Source organism: Sceloporus occidentalis, unplaced genomic scaffold, assembly GCF_023333645.1.
Source record: "Sceloporus occidentalis isolate IW3139 unplaced genomic scaffold, rSceOcc1.0.p SCAF_5, whole genome shotgun sequence".
NCBI classification, from domain to species: domain Eukaryota; kingdom Metazoa; phylum Chordata; class Lepidosauria; order Squamata; family Phrynosomatidae; genus Sceloporus; species Sceloporus occidentalis.
In genome coordinates, this window is record NW_028316985.1 from 81712626 (window position 1) to 81730851 (window position 18226).

Below are 18226 nucleotides of genomic sequence, written 5' to 3' on the forward strand. Positions count from 1 at the left end.
GATCCTGGCTGATCTTGGAAGCTAAATAGGATCAGCCCTGGCTAGTATTTCGATGGGAGACCACCAATGAATACCAGGTGCTATAGGATATAATTCAGAGGAAGGAACTGGCAAAACCACCTTTGAGTATCCCTTGCCTAAGAAACCAACTCTGAGCATCCCTTCCCTAAGAAATCCTGTGAAATTCATGGGGTTGTCATAGGTATGTTTAGCCTGGAAAAGAGAAGGTTAAGAGGTGACATGATAGCTATGTTTTAAATATTTGAAGGGGTGTCATACTGAGGATGGAACAAGCTTGTTTTCTCCTGCTCCAGAGACCCAGAAGAATGGATGCAAGCTCCAGGAAAAGAGATTTTACATCAACATTAGGAGGAACTTCCTGACAGTAAGGGCTGTTCGACAGTGGAACACACTTCTTCTTTGGAGGTCTTTAAGCAGAGGCTGGATGGCCACCTGTTGAGGGTGCTTTGATTTTGTTTTCCTGAATGGTAGAATGGGTTGCACTGGATGACCTTTGGTGTCTCTTCCAACTCTAGGATCCTAAGTCAACAGGCAACATACACCAGGCTGACCAGACATCGTCCTTTTCCAGGACACATCCTACATTCCCACCTTCTGTCCAGGAGGAATTCCAAAGTGTCCTCCCTTTTGAGCATGAATTGATATTTCTAGGAGTGTTTTAGATTTTATTTGGTCATAGAATCACAGAATCATAGGGTTGGAAGAGACCGCAAGGGCCATCCAGTCCAGCCCTATTCTGCCATGCAGGAAATCTAAATCAAAGCATCCCCGACAGATGGCCATCCAGCCTCTGCTTAAAGACCTCCAAAGAAGGAGACTCTACTACATTCCGAGGGAGTGTGTTCCACTGTCCAACAGTCCTTACTGTCAGGAAGTTCCTCCTAATGTTGAGCTGGAATCAATATTGCAGGTGGGGCCTGACCAAAACAGAATGGAGTGGCACTATTACTTCCCTTGATCTAGACACTATACTTCTGTGGATGCAGACTAGAATCACATTGGCCTTTTTAGCGGTCGCATTGCACTGCTGGCTCCTGTTCAATTTGTGGTCTACTAGGACTCCTGTATTCCCTTCACATGTAGTCTCCATAAGCCAGGTGTCCTCCATCCTATGTTTGGCACAACAAGCCCTGCTGAGAGAAGCTCGCTTGCTTGCCAAGACGTTGGCAGGAAAACATGTCCTCCATTTCCTTCTTGGACGCCCTCCACACTCTCCACCTTGGCAGTGAGGACCTAGCTGGACACCCTCGGAGTATGGTGGAGTCTCCCTCCCTGGAGGTCTTTCAACAGAGGCTGGATGGCCATCTGTCGGGGGTGCTTTGATGGAGAGTTCCTGCATGGCAGAATGGGGTTGGACTGGATGGCCCTTGAGGTCTCTTCCAACTCTTAGATTCTATGATTCTATGGCACCCTGTCAGGCACCCCCAGCCAGGCAAGAGATGAGAGAGAGCTGGTCTGCATTCCTTCCTAAGGTAGGGTCTCCCCCTGCCTTCCCACCCCTTGAGCAGGCTGCTTACTGCCTTGGACCCATTGCAGAGAAAGGGACAACTGAGGAGGGCAAGGCAAGGCAAGGCAGGGAAGGAGGAGGAGGAAGGAGGCAGGTGTCAGCCTCCATCCCTTGCAGCAGCCCAAGCGGATGCCAGTGTTTGGCTGTAAACAGAAGGGAAGAGGGCCAGTATAAAGGCTGCCTGGGTTGGGGTCACCCCAGTCTGGGGCTGAGGAGGCAAGGGAGGGCCCAAGGGAGGCAGGCAGGCCCTCCTTCGTCCTCCTCCTGGGCTGAGAAAGAGAGAGAAAGAGGGATCCACAGGCACCACTTCAGGACCAGGACAGCGCAAAAGGCGGAAAGCCAGAGGCAGACCCCAAAAAGAAGAAGAAGAGGAGGAGGAAGGAGAAGACAAAAAGAAGAACAACTCTGAGGCAGGTGAGCCCAGGGGGGTATCTATGTGGGTAGCTGGGGGTCTGGGTGGACCCCTGACTGGCTCCCAGAGGGGTTTGATGGGAGAGACACAGCATAAAACTGGGGCACCCCCCATTTCCCCCCTCTTTCCCTTCACAGTGGTCTGTGAGGAGGAGGGTCAGGGGAACTAGTTCTCCCTAGCTGCATCCCCACTTTGACACATACTAACAGCCCACTTTGACACTGCCATGCCAAGGAAACCCTGGGATTTGCCAGCTCTGACACAGAAAGCTCTCTCAAAGTCTCACAAAACTTTGTTTCTCTTGGAGCCCCTTGGAGACCCACTGAAAGAAAGAAAGTGGGCAGCAGGAGCTTTCCTAATACAACAACAACAACAACAATTATTATTATTATTATTATTATTATTATTAATAATAGCCTGCCTCTCCCTGCAGATCGAGGTGGGTTACAAAAAACAGAATAATGGTAAAATACAATATAGGCTTCGGTCTACTTCCTCAGATGCTTTGTGTGTGTGTTGTTGTCGTGTGTTTCTGACTACTTATGGCAACCCTAAGGCAACCCTCTCCCTGGGGTTTTCTTGACAAATTTCATTCTGAGGAGGTTTTGCCCTGTCCATCCTCTGAGGCTGAGAGAGTGTGACCGGCCCAACTTCACCCAAGGGGTTTCCATGGCCCAGCTGGGATTCGAAGCCTGTTCTCCAGCACTCAAGCCACCAACTGCAAGTCCCCCAAACTCCATAGCATGGGGTCCAACTGGGTTGTTTCTGCAGTGCGGATGCAGACCCTGTCCCTGCCAAGAAAGCTTTTCCTCCAGATATTCTTCTGCTTCTGCAGTTAGCAGGTGCTGGAGTGGCAAAAGGAGAGCATCCATACCTTTGAGACACACAATGTGAAATCTTAGGGTCCCCATTTTATCCTAGAGAGCCACAGTGTAAAATCTTAGGGTCCTCATTTTACTCTTGAGAGCTAGAAGGTGAAATCTGAGGGTCTGCTCTAAGTTTTTTGGGGGCAGAGTGTTTGGCTGGCAGAGGGTACTCAAAACAGCAAAAAAGCTAACAAGGGACCCTTTGATTTGGACAAAGCAACTGGCCATAGGCTTCCTGGTGAGAAGGGTTTTAAAATGAGACTTGACAGTCCAGTCCTTCAGTAGAATAAAGAAAAGGCTCTGTAACATCTGGATTGGACCTTGAATATATATTAAAGGAGAAGGACTTGACTGTCAGCACAGCAAGCCCCTGGTGTGGGAAGAAGTTGGCAGTAGGTGCCCTTGCCATCTGCTGAACTCTCCTGGACTCTCCAGGTGTAGGCTAAATTCAGAGGGCATTCTGTACTTGATGGCTGGCTGCCTTTTGGAGGCTGTGTCCTTTGCAAATGTTGCCCTTCTTCATTGTTTTCACCTGCAGCTAGATCAGGAGCATGGCAGCAGGTGGGGGGCCCGAGGGAGCCCTCCCGGACTTCAGTCGCTATGTGGTGGCCCGGCCGATCTACAATGAGGTGAACTTCCAAGAGGAGAATGAAAGGAGACTGGTGGTGCCCAAAACACTCCGGGAACGAGTCCAGAAAACTTGCAGGTGAATGGCTGGCAGGCAACACCTTTCTGGTGAGAAAGGAGAGCCTCGTCCACAATGGAAAGAATCTTGCCTCAAATAGAGGTGGGCCATAGTAGGGGAACAGGAGCATTTCACAGTGTAACACTAGCAATGTCACATTTTGTCCTTTGGCAGCTGTTCAAGAAGGAAAGCCATTCAGATAACCAAGACTTTATTTCCTATTCTGGAGTGGCTGCCCAAGTACAGGGTCAAAGAATGGCTTCTCAGCGATGTAATATCTGGGGTCAGTACTGGACTTGTGGCTACTTTACAAGGTAAGTGAGATCCAAATATAGCTTTCTTTTTTTTAATCCTACTGATCTAGTTTTACAGAGGAAATAAATAAGACTATAAAATATGTTTTACAGTTATGGGTCATTGCCACAGTATAAACAATGCATAATTTTTCATCAACACACTCCAGAAAGGTGAAAACACATGGACAGAAACATAAAAGATCCTTGTAGTGTCTTAAAGACTCACAAGTTTTATTCAGGGTATGTTTTCATGAACATCAGCCATACTTTGTCAGGTGCAAAAACTGCAGCCCATTCATTGTACAATACATCTGATGAAGTGGACAAGGATACAAAAAAAGGTTGTGCCAAATAAACTTGTCAGTTTTTAAAGTGATTTCCTTTCAACAGACTAACATGGCTACTTGGCAACCACTTGGGCATTTCTTAGCCATTAAATATTGCCCAGCTTTGTTGTTATTGTGGACCTTCAAGGCGTGTCTGACTTATGGCAACTCTAAGACAAACCTATCACAGGGTTTCCTTGGCAAGATTTGTTCAGAGGGGGCTTGCCATTGTCTTCTTTTGAGGCTGAGAGTGTGTGACTTGCTTAAGGTTATCCAGTGGGTTTCTATGGCCCAGTGGAGATTTGAACCTTGGTCTTCCAGAGTCCTAAACCAACTCTCAAACCAATACATCATGTTGGCTCTTATTGCCCATATTTAATTATTTGACTAATTTATTTTTATACTTGCAATCCTAAAGATGTTAAGATGGGGACTCAGTTCTCATTATGAATTAATCAAATCAGGCTGAAAATCTGACTATTCAGATTTCTATGTGTGAATAAACCTCAGATGTGAAACACAGATGTGAATTATCCCTGTGTAGAAAGCTAAGTGTACTTTTAATAATTAATTACAGCTGAATGTCAACTCTTATAAAGTCATTATGAGATTAATGAGTATTTTGATTTTGTACCTTTTAGGCTTGGCATATGCATTACTTGTTGGAGTTCCAATTGGTTATGGCCTGTACTCTGCTTTTTTCCCTATCTTGACGTATTTCTTTTTGGGAACATCCCGACACATCTCAGTTGGTAATTGTGTACTTTTCATTTTAACTAATATTGTTTCTTGTAGAATGGGTTTTTTTTTGGAGGTAGTTATTTCTGGAGACCCAGATAGCTCTAGTAGGTTTTTACATTGTCGTATTCTTTTTGTGTCTGCACTCTGTGCAGCTCCCCTGTTTGTCTATATTTTTCCACAGAGAATGTCCAGAAATAGCCTGCATCCATAGACATATCTATATTTGACCGGTTCTTTTGCTAGTGCTAGAACTTTGGAACACTTACACAGTATCTGGTCTACTGCTATTTGGCCCAAAAACAATAGTAGGGTGCTACTATCTTTGAGTAACAACTATTACATATTGCTTGCACGACTCAAGTTTACAGACAGCTGGAGAAAGAGTACAATCATTATAATAAGACAGCTAGGAAAATGGAATGCAGAAACTTGAACAAACATCGGGTTCTGACAAGTATGGCAAAATAGAATTTAATTAATGTATCCTGTGGAGCTGTGATGTTTAACTCACAAGATGCTTTTTAAAAACAGTAATTTTATCATTAGCCATTTTAAGTAAATTGGGTTGAATGTAGATTTTACACCCAGGCAGCTTTCCTTGCACCCTCCTCTCCCTGGCAGCCCCTCTAGTGCTGCCACCCCTCATGATCCCCCATGATCCCTTCCTATTCAACCCTCCTTATGTCAAAGTCTGACATGTTCAATAGCACCATCTGTGTGGTAACTTAACAGGGCTGGATGGGATCCACAGATGGGCAGCATGGGTAAATCTGCTTCCACCAGTCCAGCTGCATGCATCTAAGTCTAGATTCAACCCACAGTAATGTGTGCATTTTAAATGTATACATTCATACACACACACACATATATATATGTACATTTCCTCTCAACAGGGCCTTTTCCTGTGGTCAGCTTAATGGTAGGCTCAGTAGTACTGGGCATGGCACCAGATGAAAATTTCCGTGTGGTTAGCAGCAATCTGACAGGACTGAACAAAACATTTATAGACACTGAATCCAGAGATGCCCAGAGAGTACTGATTTCAAGTACTGTAACTTTTTTGGTGGGAATAATCCAGGTAAGGCAACTTGATAAAACTGTCTTGTTGTTTTTATAATTTGTTATATAACTGAAAAAAACATAACACAAAGGAAGAAAACAGTGTCATAATAATCCATGTAATGCTCAGACAGAATTTAAAGTATACATTAGAACTAATGTTACTTGATTCATGTTCACAGTGTTGCATAGTTCAGTAATTCCACTTATATTATGTTTTGAAAATATTATGTTTTGCTAGTATCCATCTTGACTTGGATAGAACTAATCCTACAGTTCAGTCTAGAGTTGTATCTGGATCTCTATCTGACCCATACTTGTTGGATGCACTTCATTTGTTGAAGCCTAACGGTATGGACATGTTATTTGGAAACGAGCCGGCTACCATCTCTTTGCTTGGTTGATTTTATTTTTTAGATTTATTTCCCATATTTCTCCCCAAAAGATTATTCCTTAATAGCATATAACAAGACAGGGTTGACCAATTAGGTCCAGAACATGGTGAGTATTGTTTTAGAAGAGGGAATGCCCCAAGGATAGTAATAGATATTGGTTGGTCACCACTATACCGTTATGGACCAAGGCTCTCGGCTCCAGGCAATCCTAAAGGATGCTGATTATAAGGATCAATTTCCATATGTTTTCAGGTATGGTGAATGGTTTATGTTAGGATGGTGACTGTATAGCTCTGTAATAATCCTGGATTATGGTTGATGGCAGCCTTCAATGCCTTCAACCGTAATATCCTTTCAAATTGGTTCTCTCGGCTGAGAGTGGGAGGCACTGTGCTTCACTGGTGGATTCTAGAAAGTAGTGCATGGTGGCTTCCGTTCAGTTCTAAGCACAGGGCTGGAGTCTCCAACTTTTAAAATCTACATGGAGGGCATCAGAGTGTGGCCAGTGTGACTCTCCAAGAGCCCCAGTGTGCCCCTCAGCACATGCATGTCCTTTGAAACTTCAATTATAAAAATCTGACTTATGCCTTCTAGGTTTGCCAGGAGCCAATGTGGTGCAGTGAGTTTGAGCTTTGGACTATGACTCTGGAGACCAACTAATGTGACCTTGGGCAAATCACACTGTCTCAGCATCAGAGGAAAGCAAAGACAACCTCCTCTGATCAAATCTTGCCAAGGAAACCCTGTGATAGGTTTGCCTTATGGTGGCCATAAATTGGAAATGACTTGAAGGTACACATCAACAACAACAGGGTTGCAGGGGGCCACATTTCGCCTGCAGCTTTTTTTAGGACCTTGGAGGTCTTTCTGGTCATTTGCAGTTGTTTTGTGCCTTGAAGTCATTTTCCGACTTATGACAATCCTAAGGTGAATATATCATGGGCTTTTTGTGGCAAGTTTCTTTAGAGGGGGTTTGCCATTGCCATTGCCATCCTCTGAGACTGAGAGAGTGTGACTTGCCCACACACATACACTTTGTTGGGAACTAGATAATACTCACAATGGTGAAATTAAAGTTGGTCCTGAGAGGCAAACAAAATACCAGGAAAAAAGACAATATTATCTGACATCACTATGTGGTAAAGGGTCTCAGTTTTGAACTATTAAAAGGGTGTGCTTCAATAACTGTTCAAGAGATCAGCTGGTGCATCTTCTTTTTCCCCCTGCAGCTGGTGTTTGGGGTATTCCAGATTGGCTTCATTGTGAGGTATCTTGCTGACCCGCTGGTTGGAGGTTTTACAACTGCAGCTGCTTTCCAAGTGTTCGTTTCACAACTGAAAATAGTCTTAAATGTTCCAACTGCAAATTACAATGGAGTTCTTTCCATAATATATGTAAGTATGCTGTCCTAAACTGAGAATTGTTATCTGACATTTAATCATTTAGCTTTCATTCTGCCAGCTAATTCAATATAGATCTATATAGAAGATTATAGTACTACAGTCCAGATTCCTAACAATTGTACTCTATGCAATGCATGAAATCATATTGAGATGAAGACAATCTAGATGCTAATTATTCTATCACTAACTACATACATTTAATATATGAAAATTATCCTAATCCATCCTGTAATGTACAGCAGTTGGAGAGCATACAGCCTTCATGTAGTTGGCTGTCAATCTTAATATTGCTGGTCTATTGAGGAATAGAGGGGCCATGAAACAGATTATTGATCCATTAATGTTTAATGTGCTGATAAATTATTTAGGGACCTATTAGAAAACTTCATTACACTCCATTGCTAATGGGGGTGGGGATTGGGGACTGTAGGTTGGCAGGAGAACCTAACCCCAATCAGCCCTTACTTATTTATCTCAATATATATGGACCAAGTTTTTGAGGTCCAATCTGCACTGGAGAAATAGCGTAGTTTGTCATCACTTTAACTGCCATGGAATTCTGGGAGTTTTGTGAAATATTTGGCCTTCTCTGTCAGAGAGCTTTGGTGCCACAACAAACAACAAATCTCAGGATTTCCCAGCACCAAGCTACGGAAGTTAAAGCAGTATCAAACTGCATTATTTTTGCACTAGGGTGGATTTGCAGACCCAAGGCAAATCCACCCTAGTCAATGAACAAAATAAATTATATATATATATATATATATATATATATATAGTTGTTGTTGTTGTTGTTAACTGGAGATTAAGAATGGTGAGTGAATGAAAGAACTAGAAACGATCCTAAAATGCAATGATATACAACTGAGCATGAAAGTTAGAATTACACAAGCCATTATATTCCCTATTACCATGTATGGATGTGAGAGCTGGACAGTTAAGAAACAAGATAGGAAGAAAATCCAATCATTTGAGATGTGGTGCTGGGGAAGAGTGCTGAGGATACTGTGGACAGCCAAAAAGACAAAACAATTGGCTCCTAGGACAGGTCAACCTAGAAATCTCCCAAAATGACAAAACTTAGGCTGTCCGCAACCCTTTTATAATAAAATAATATTTTTTGTTTTATAATTAATAAAGCTTTTTTAAAAAATAAAATAATAAATAATAAAACACAATGATGACAACAACAATACTACTTTTAAAGCAAAACAAAAACCCTACGTGCAAATGCCTCCTTTGTATTTAAAAGATATAAACTGGAATCCTCAGTGGCAGTTGCACAACCATGACTGTTACATATTCACAATCCCTACATATACAGCAGTTGCCACAATCAACAGGGCTCTGTTCACTTGTCAATCAGGATGCAGTTGACTTATGTTCCCAGCACCCCTCCCATGAAAGCAGTGTCAAACTGGTTTATTTCTGCAGTGCAGATGCAGCCAAGTCAGGCAAAGGAAACAACCTACAACTTCAGATCATATGAACTGCCTCAAAGAAACTTAATTTTACATTAAATTAATTGCATGTGTTGTTTGTTTATCATTTTATATATCATTGGAACCTGCAAGAAAATGTTGCAGTATGGAGTGCTCCTTTTCATTGTTCCAGCCAGCCAATCATGGCTTTTTTTCAGGATGCTCCATTCAGAGTGACCAAATGTCCTAACCTCAATGGAAACAAGGCACCACAAAATAAAAGCTGAAAACACTCATAGAGATATAAATCCATGCTACTTAGTCATGCTCAAAATGGAGGACAGTTTGGAACTCCTCCTGGATAGAAAGTGGAAATGTAGGACATGTTCTGGAAAAAGAGGATGACTCCATTCCATTTCTGACTCATCCAACAAATTATCAGTCAGCAGTGTGTGGCCATTGAGCATGCCCAGTCTTCATCAGACTATTTGTTAAGCCACCCTCCCATGGATTTCCCCTAAATATTTTCCAACTTCTGTAAACCTTGGGGTTCCCCTAAACATTCTCATAATTACCTCTTGTCAATAGCCCCATTTTGTCTATAAAGTCATGATAACTCAGCACTTGAGTTCACTATTAGAAGAAGAGAAATCCTTAACAATATTGCAGTGAAATGCTCCTATTTCAGTCAGGCAGCTGTGCCCCTCACAAGATATTCAATTCCCTTCCCTCTCCTTTATTTTACATTTCCATCTTCCCAACAATCAGCTAGCGTTCTGTGTCCACAGAGCATTATCAATCTTCTCTGAGGTGTTTGGGGATTCTCTGCCTTATAGACTTCTTCTCTTAAAAACACTGTGCTTACAAGTCTTGGGATTTCTCAAAGCCTCTTTTGTGTGTGAATGGTTCTTTTTTTGGAATTCATAGCTGCAAAATTATTTATATGTTAAAGGTCTGAACATTGGAAAGTAATTGGTTGTTTATAACATAAGGCCAAAAGCCTCCCAAGTTAGCATACAGCAAATGTCTAAACAGGATTTGATCCAAATCCCTTTTCCTGTTATTTGAGCCCAATGGTTCTGTTGTGCTTTCCTCACCTGTTGCCTGTTTTAGATTATTATTCATATACTTCCTGAATGCTGGCTAGGGATAGTTGAAGGGCACCAAGTTGGACTAGGCTAATCTATGTGACTGCAGTATAAACTCAATAAATGGGCAAAGATTACTTTCTGAACTTATCTATATCAGTATTTATGTATGTGTCTGAAAAGATCATCTTTTCTATTTCTTTTATTTTCCCCTTTTAGACCCTTATAGAAATATTTCAAAATATTGGAATGACCAACATTGCTGATCTTATTGCTGGGCTGCTGACCATTTTCATCTGTATGGTGGTAAAAGAAATAAATGATAGATTCAGACACAAGATCCCTGTTCCTATTCCCATAGAAGTGATTGTGGTAAGCTAACAACTTTAAGCAACTCAAGGGAGCAAACTGGCAGAAGGACAATGCCTGTCTTCTGTATCCGTACTGTTAATTATTTTTATTCCAGACAATAATAGCCACTGGCATTTCATATGGAGCTGATCTGGAGAAAAAATACAATGCAGGCATTGTTAAAAGTATTCCTAGTGGGTAAGTATTGACTGTTATGTATATGCTCTTAATTAAAATAAATGGATGAGCAGAGCCACATTTTAAGTTCTAATGCATGGTTCATAAAGCAATCCTAACAGGGGCTAGGAAGGAATGGGGTAGTAGATCCTTTGCAGCATCCCAAATAGTGTTGGCTTGTGCCAGCAAGGTTCAGATTTATCTGGAATCATTCAGCTTGATTCTCCAGTTGACTGTATTTACTGAAAGCAATGGGGAGAAATTAGTTATGTCAGCTCTAGATAGAGGTAGTTGACAGGTCTGGATCATGTCAGGGGCAATGGAGAAATCTGAGATCCCATGGATTCAAATATGACTTGTTTCTGCCACCACACACCCCAGAATGACTTATCCAAGGGCTTCATGCTAGCTGGTATTAATGAAAACCAAACAAGGGTTCTGCAGGTGGGTCAGGAGCTTCAATGGCAGAATCTGCTTTGCTAGTAAGACCATTTGACTAATTATAGTTTATCTACATGAGCATTCGTGAGGGTGGGCAAAAACAGAACTAGTGTGGTATAGTGGTCTGAGCATTAGACCAGGACTCAGGAGATCAGGGTTTGAATCTCCAGTTATAGAAATCCCCTGGATGACCTTGGGCAAATTTCACCCTCTCCCCCTTAGAAGAAGGGTGCAACCCTTTGATTAAATCTTGCCAAGGAAACCCTATGATAAGGTCACTACAAGTTAGGTTTGACTTGAAAGCACATAACAACAACAATGTGCTGGAAAATGCCATTTGGTAGATTTGCCCAATGACTGTAAATGAGAGAACAGAACCAGATTCCATTCTGTCATGTATTTTCCTATACATATATGTACATAGTGTTGGCGTAATATTATGTATGAAGTAAGCCCGTTGGAGGCAGATTTGGCAGTTTGGGGGTGGGGATATTGCTATTGAGTGTTTTCATATAGGAGTCAACATATTTTCACACTGTGTTTTAGACGATATGGCAAACACATGCAGGTCAGGCTAGATAGGCCTGAGTGTTAGGTGAACAGTTAAAATCATGCTGCTCCTATTATAAAACAGTAAAGCATGTGCATTGTCTGGATTTTTTAAGGCAAAAAGTGACTATTGTCTTCCATTATCTCCCACTAAATTAAAAAAATGGGATCTTCGCAATAACTTTAAAAATAAACACAGGGAGAAAGGCTACTGAATACACTTTTCACCTATATTGTGAAGAACGAACATGCTCTAAAAGAACAGAATAATAATTTGCTCAGAATGCCGATATCTAGCATTTACTGAAAACATGCAAACTCATGTAAATTCACACTGTTCTTAAATTTCTTTTAAAGATTTCTGCCTCCTGCACCTCCAGATGTGAGCATGTTTGGAGATATGATAGCATCAGCCTTTTCCATTGCTATTGTTGCTTATGCAATAGCTGTGTCCGTAGGTAAAGTGTATGCAACCAAATATGACTATGCTATTGATGGAAACCAGGTATGTGTGACTAAGCTCTTTCTGAACAACAGTGGTGTAAATTAAATATTATATCTATGGAGACAGGCATGCATTATACTGCTTTTCAGCTGTCATATGAATGCTTGTATCTGAGGTCACATAGTTCATGTACTGAGAAAGGAAGGAGTCAGTGTAGTCATTTGTTTCAAGAGAAAACTAAACCATTTCAAAACAAGGGCACAACTAGACGTAAGAACAATCATTTTATGCTGCCAATAACAATAGTAAATAGACTTGTGTTGAGCCCTTCCTCTACCACTTCATAATATGAAGTTATGGAAATATATTGCATGATGCCATTTCTGTGAGTCTCATTTCCCAATTCTGTTTTATTGATTGGTTGCTGACAGGGACGTAGCCGGGGGGGGGGAGTTCTTGGGGTCCAGACCCCCCCCTTCCGTTAGATAAAATGAATGGTGTGTGCTGCCGTGCCGCCACAACCAAGCCCCATTATAATGGTGGCACTTAGTCTGGACCCCCCCCCCCCCCCCGCTTCCCAAAATCCTGGCTACATCCCTGTTGCTGAGGGGATTATGTATCATATCATGTATTTCCCAAACTAAATAGTACAGGGACAGCAAGGAAACAAAAAGGGTGGCTGTTTTTGGAATCATCAATCCCAAATTTGTGTTTCATGTATGTAAGAAAAGAAACAGTGAATATAACAAGCTAAGATTGCCAGGTACTACTACATGGGATTGTTCTTAGAGTTAATACAATATTCTAAAATACAATGTATTGTATGTGTAAAGCATTATGATTGTGTGTCTTACACACTAAACATTGCTTGCTTTCATAATTATGGTAATGTGACTGTAATATGTGGTGATGATCTGGTTGTGGAGGATGTTAGACCTAGAAATAGACTAGAACTACACAGGTTTCTAACAGTATTATTGTTGATGATAATGACAGAATGACAAATAAGTGTAAACTGACACTGGTTAAAGAAGAAGCAATGAATGAGTAAAGTTTTTTGGGGGAGAGAAGTAAACATTGCTCATTATTTTGAGAATAAGTAAATACAGTTTGTTTTAATATGGTTTAATTTGGAGTGGAGACTAAACTGAGAAGTCCTAGATTTTGTTCTTGTTCTTTCTAATTTTAAATGGCAGTTAAAATAAAGTGGCCTAGGGAGTGGGTATAAAATGTGTCTGATTGTACGGAGATCCAACAGAAAATATTCTGGGATGAATAAAATGTGTATGGCTCTCCAAAATAAAATCAGAAAAAGCAGGAACAAAATCTGGGACTTTCTTGGACAATCGGGATGTGCTCCTAGTCTATTCTATGTATACTCCTAAAATAAAATTTGTTTCATAGGATTTTTTTTAACTTGAGATCACATTCACTGCCCAGACACAGTTCCTTCTTTTGTTCAGCTTTAAAAATGTCTTGCAGAATTTATGTTATACTTTTCTGAGGAAATACTGTAGTATTTATTTATATGTAATATATAACTTACTTGTTCCATTTTTTAAAAAATTTATCACACCAACTTCTAATCTTCTAGGAGTTTATTGCCTTTGGGATCAGTAATCTTTTTTCAGGAGCTTTTTCGTGTTTTGCTGCAACTACTGCTCTGTCTCGCACAGCAGTCCAGGAAAGCACTGGTGGAAAAACCCAGGTAACTCACTTAGCCAAGAATTAATGTTAAAAGATCACTCATACAGCCTTTCTGTGAAATCTCCCTATAACCAATGTTGTTGCTGACATTTTGGGGCAAAAGGGCTCAAATCTAATTAGGTTATTTCTTGTTTGGCCTAAAATCTAACGGGTGAGAAACTTAAAAAGAGATAAAACTTCCTCACTAAGTACTATCACAAATCAGGCAGTAACAACTCCATTATTTGAATCTTTTAAGAAAGGATAGGCGTTACCTCTTTCCTATCACCCTTTTGGACTGCATTTTTAAACTCCCATATTGAGGAGGAAGATCCCTTATTATACACAACGAGATTTACAGATATATGAGATTGAGCTGTTAGTTCTGTTTAGTCTTCCCATGTCACGTACCTCTTTATTTACAACTGCAGTTTGACTGGATTAGAGTTCATATTTCCAGTACTAACATAAGGTCCAGTGGACATAACTGTTGCATTCATAGAGAACGGTTTTATTCCATCAGTCTGCCTATGGCTGCAATACTAGAGCCCTGATGAACTCAACAAAACTTACTTCTTAGAAATGGGAAACCTAGTGGGAACAGATTAACATATCAAATCTATTGTTAATGAGTTAAAAAAATCAAATTAAATTACAATTAAATTGAAAGGGGGACTTTTAAGCATGTTCATTTTATGTTTGTCTTTATATTCACATTATATTCCTATACTAAAAGCTTTAGCAGAAAAAGGTGAAAAATCCTATCCTCTCATGCCTCTGTTTTCAGTTTGGAGAAAAGAAACAGCTGCATGAATTTTTGAAAACCCCATTTCTCATTCACTTGCAAAAAGCCCTTTCTCCCTCCCTTGTATTCCTATCCCCTCATCCTGCCATTTCCTTTAGTTTAATGATTTTCACATGGGTTACAGCAAATGTCTCAGAATTAAGAATTTTGAAATTTAGTTTTCTGGAACAGATGAGAGAAGCCTCTGTGTCATTCAGTATAAAACAAAATAGGCCCTTCTGGATACAAAGAAGATCACCACTCTTCCAAGCTGCTGTTACTCCTTGTAACTGCACGTCCTTAAATTAGATTTTTTAAAAATCCAAGAAAACTAGGCTTTGATTTAAAAATTAACTGAGTAATGTAAAATTACTTGACTCTTAAGAATTTAATTCTGGAGAAACGTTAATGGGAATACAGTATTCAGACTGAGTCAGTCACTTTCATTAAGAAATAAATTTAATTAAATCGACCTTTTTGTTATCAATTTTACATTTTAATCCTTCATTTAGCTGATTTTAATGTGTTAGTCTCTGGTCCAAAATACACTGCAGAAATAATCCAGTTTGAGACCGCTTTAACTGCCCTGTCTTAGTGCTAGGGAATCCTAAGAATTGTAGTTTATTGTAGCATCAGAGCTCTTTGATTGAGAAGGCTCAATATCTCATAAAGCTACAGTTCCCAGAATTCCCTAGCACTGAGCCAAAGCAATTGAAGCAGTCTCAAACTGAATTATTTCTGCAGTGTTTATTGGACCTCTGTCAACATTACTTTTAAGAAGAAATGTATTTATGTATCTATCTATTTATTTATTTTATTAATTGATTAGCTGTATTGGGTCCTATGAAGGATATCAAACAAACAAACAAACAAACAAAAATATTGTAAAAGTATGCTGCTGAAAAAAGATCAGTGTGAGGGATATGTAATCTTCCCAATACTATTGAACTGCAGCTGTCATTTCCCCAGCTGGCCAAGGCAATTATGAGGGAGGATAGAAGTTTCAAGCATACATTGCATGATGGAGTGCACCAAAGAATTTCAGAAGAGAATCAGTCTGTGCTTTATAGATTATAGCAAAGCCTTTGATTATGTAGATCCTGAAAAACTATGAATTGTTTTAAAAGATATGGACGCAAGACAACATTTGGTTGCCCTGTTGCATAACCTCTACTAAGGCCAAGAGGTTACCACCAGGTTAGAAGATGGAGAAATAGAATTATTTCCAAATGACATGGGTTTCAGAAAACACTACAGAGACAGAATCTGCACTAGTTCTAACTAAAATCTGTCAACAAATATAGAAAACAAAATAATGCCCCACAGATTTTTGTGGACCAGGTATTCCAGTCCCCAAGAAAGGGATTGCAGTAACCACAGGCATATTGCATTAATCTCCCATGCAAACAAAGTGATGCTTACATTTATTTCTACAACAAATAACTTTACCATATATGAAGCAAGAAATGCCAGATGTCCGACTGGGTTTGAGAAAGGAAGAGGCACCAGGGATCATATTGCAAAAATACAATGGATAATGTAGAACATCAAAGAATTTCAAAAGAAAATCAGCCTGTGCTTTATAGATTATATCAGAGCCTTTGATTGTGTTGATCATGAAAAACTATGTATCGCTCTTAAAGGAATAGATGTGCCACAATATTTGACTGTCCTGATGTGTAACCTGTACTCAGGACAAGAGGCATCAGGATACAATACAGAGAAAAAAAATGGTTTCATCAGACAAGGCTGTATTTTATTAACCTATCTGTTTAACTTGTATGTTGAATGTATCATACACAAAGCTGTATTAGACTCAGAGGAAGGAGGCATAAAAATTGGAGGAAGGAACATCAACAATTTAAAATATGAAGATGACATCATATTGCTAGCAAAAAATAGCAAAGATTTGGAAGAACCATTGAAGAAAGTCAAGGAAGAAAGTGCAAAGGCAGGTTTCAATTGAACAATAAGAAAGCAAAAACAGTGACCACCAACAACTTATATAACTTTAAAGTAGATAATGATGTCATGGAAACAGATAAAGATTTTCTATACCTTAGCTCAGTCATTAATGAGAATAGAAACTGCTGTCAAGAATTCAAAAGAAGACTAGGACTTGGAAGGGCAGTTGCAAAGGAAGTAGACAAGATCCTAAAATGCCAAGATCTATTACTGAATACTGAAGTTAGCATTGTCCATGCCACTGTATTGCCAGCTTTTATGTATGGTTGTGAAAGCTAGACTGTGGTGAAATCTGATAGGAAGAAAGTCAACTAATTTGAAATGTGGTGCTGGAGAAGAGTTCTATGGATACTGTGAAGAGACAAAAAAAAATGAATGCATCCCAAAACAAATCAAGCCTGAACTCTCCCTAGATGACTAAACTAGACTATTGTACTTTGGCCATACCATGACAGTACATGACTCACTAGAAAAGGCATTAATTTTTAGTAAGGTAGAAGGTAGTAGGAAAAGAGGAAGACTACATTCCGGATGAGTAAACTCAAGAAATCTACAGCCCTGAGTGTGAAAGACCTGAGCAAGGCTGTTGATAACAGAGGAGCTTGGAGGTTTCTCATTCATAGGGTCACCATAATCTGAGTCTGACTTGTCTGCTATTAACAAGAACAACAACAACAAAGAAGAAGAAGTTACAACCCAACAGCTTCCAGAGAACCATGTTCCCTTTTCCTGTTGCACACCATCACCTGATCCACACCAAAATAGCATGCATTGATCTTTGAAATAAAATGTAGTTTTGAGAGATAATGACCCAGATGCCCCATTTGTAATAAGCAAGTAATTGTCAGAGGATGAAAGAGAGAACAAAAGCAACCTCCTATGAACTGACTGAAAAGGTCAAAATCTACTGAGCCATGTTTGTAGAAAATCAAAATAGCACCCAAGGTGCACTGAATAATATGAGGAGCAACCAGAACGTTATCATTGGCAAACCTTGTTTAAATAAACTGGAGCTGTCTTAATTCATGTAAATAGGGCCTTCACAGGAAAACTTGCTGCATTGTGCCTCTTGGCTTATATCTGGCTATGCAAGCTTGGAAAAATTACTCTTTTGGCACTATAACTCCAAGAATTCCCCAGCCACCATTATCTTTCCTGTTATTCTGGTACTCTTAACAGCAGCCAGAATCTCTAATTTGAAGTGGCTGTTTCTTTTCATGTCATGTAGGACTGCTTGCAGGGTCAGGCCTGGTTAGTATTTGGACGAGGGACTGCCAAAGAATACTAGGTGCTGTATTTCAGGGGAAGGCAATGGCAAACTATCGCTGAGTATTCTTTGCCTAAGAAAATGCAATAGTTTCTCTATAAGTAAAGCGGTAACTTGAAGGCACTTTCATACACACACAGAGAGATATCTATTGGGGCCTATTTTGTGTCTGCAGTAACCTATATGTCTCAGCTCTACATCAAGAGAGATTTTGAGGTAGTAATGGGAATGTTTTACTAAAAATTCAAAATATGAAACTGAGACCTCAAACCAATCTTGCCTAGAATAGAGCTGTTCATTCAATGGAAGGCAGATATGTCCCGACTTACCAGATTCCTACT

The 18226-nt window shown here is 40.2% G+C and overlaps 1 protein-coding gene across 1 annotated transcript in view; it reads left to right on the top strand.

Moving 5' to 3' along the window:
• Positions 1–1817: 1817 nt before the first annotated feature.
• Positions 1818–18226, top strand: part of LOC149312386 (pendrin-like) — a 28899-nt gene continuing 12490 nt past the window's right edge. Inside the window, exons 1-10 of the mRNA XM_089526864.1 lie at positions 1818–1942; positions 3345–3512; positions 3666–3805; positions 4755–4865; positions 5748–5932; positions 7538–7702; positions 10440–10592; positions 10687–10769; positions 12096–12243; positions 13778–13891. Of these exons, the coding sequence (XP_089382990.1) occupies positions 3358–3512; positions 3666–3805; positions 4755–4865; positions 5748–5932; positions 7538–7702; positions 10440–10592; positions 10687–10769; positions 12096–12243; positions 13778–13891 (1254 nt within the window). The 5' untranslated portion in view covers positions 1818–1942; positions 3345–3357. The remainder of the gene's footprint in view (positions 1943–3344; positions 3513–3665; positions 3806–4754; positions 4866–5747; positions 5933–7537; positions 7703–10439; positions 10593–10686; positions 10770–12095; positions 12244–13777; positions 13892–18226) is intronic.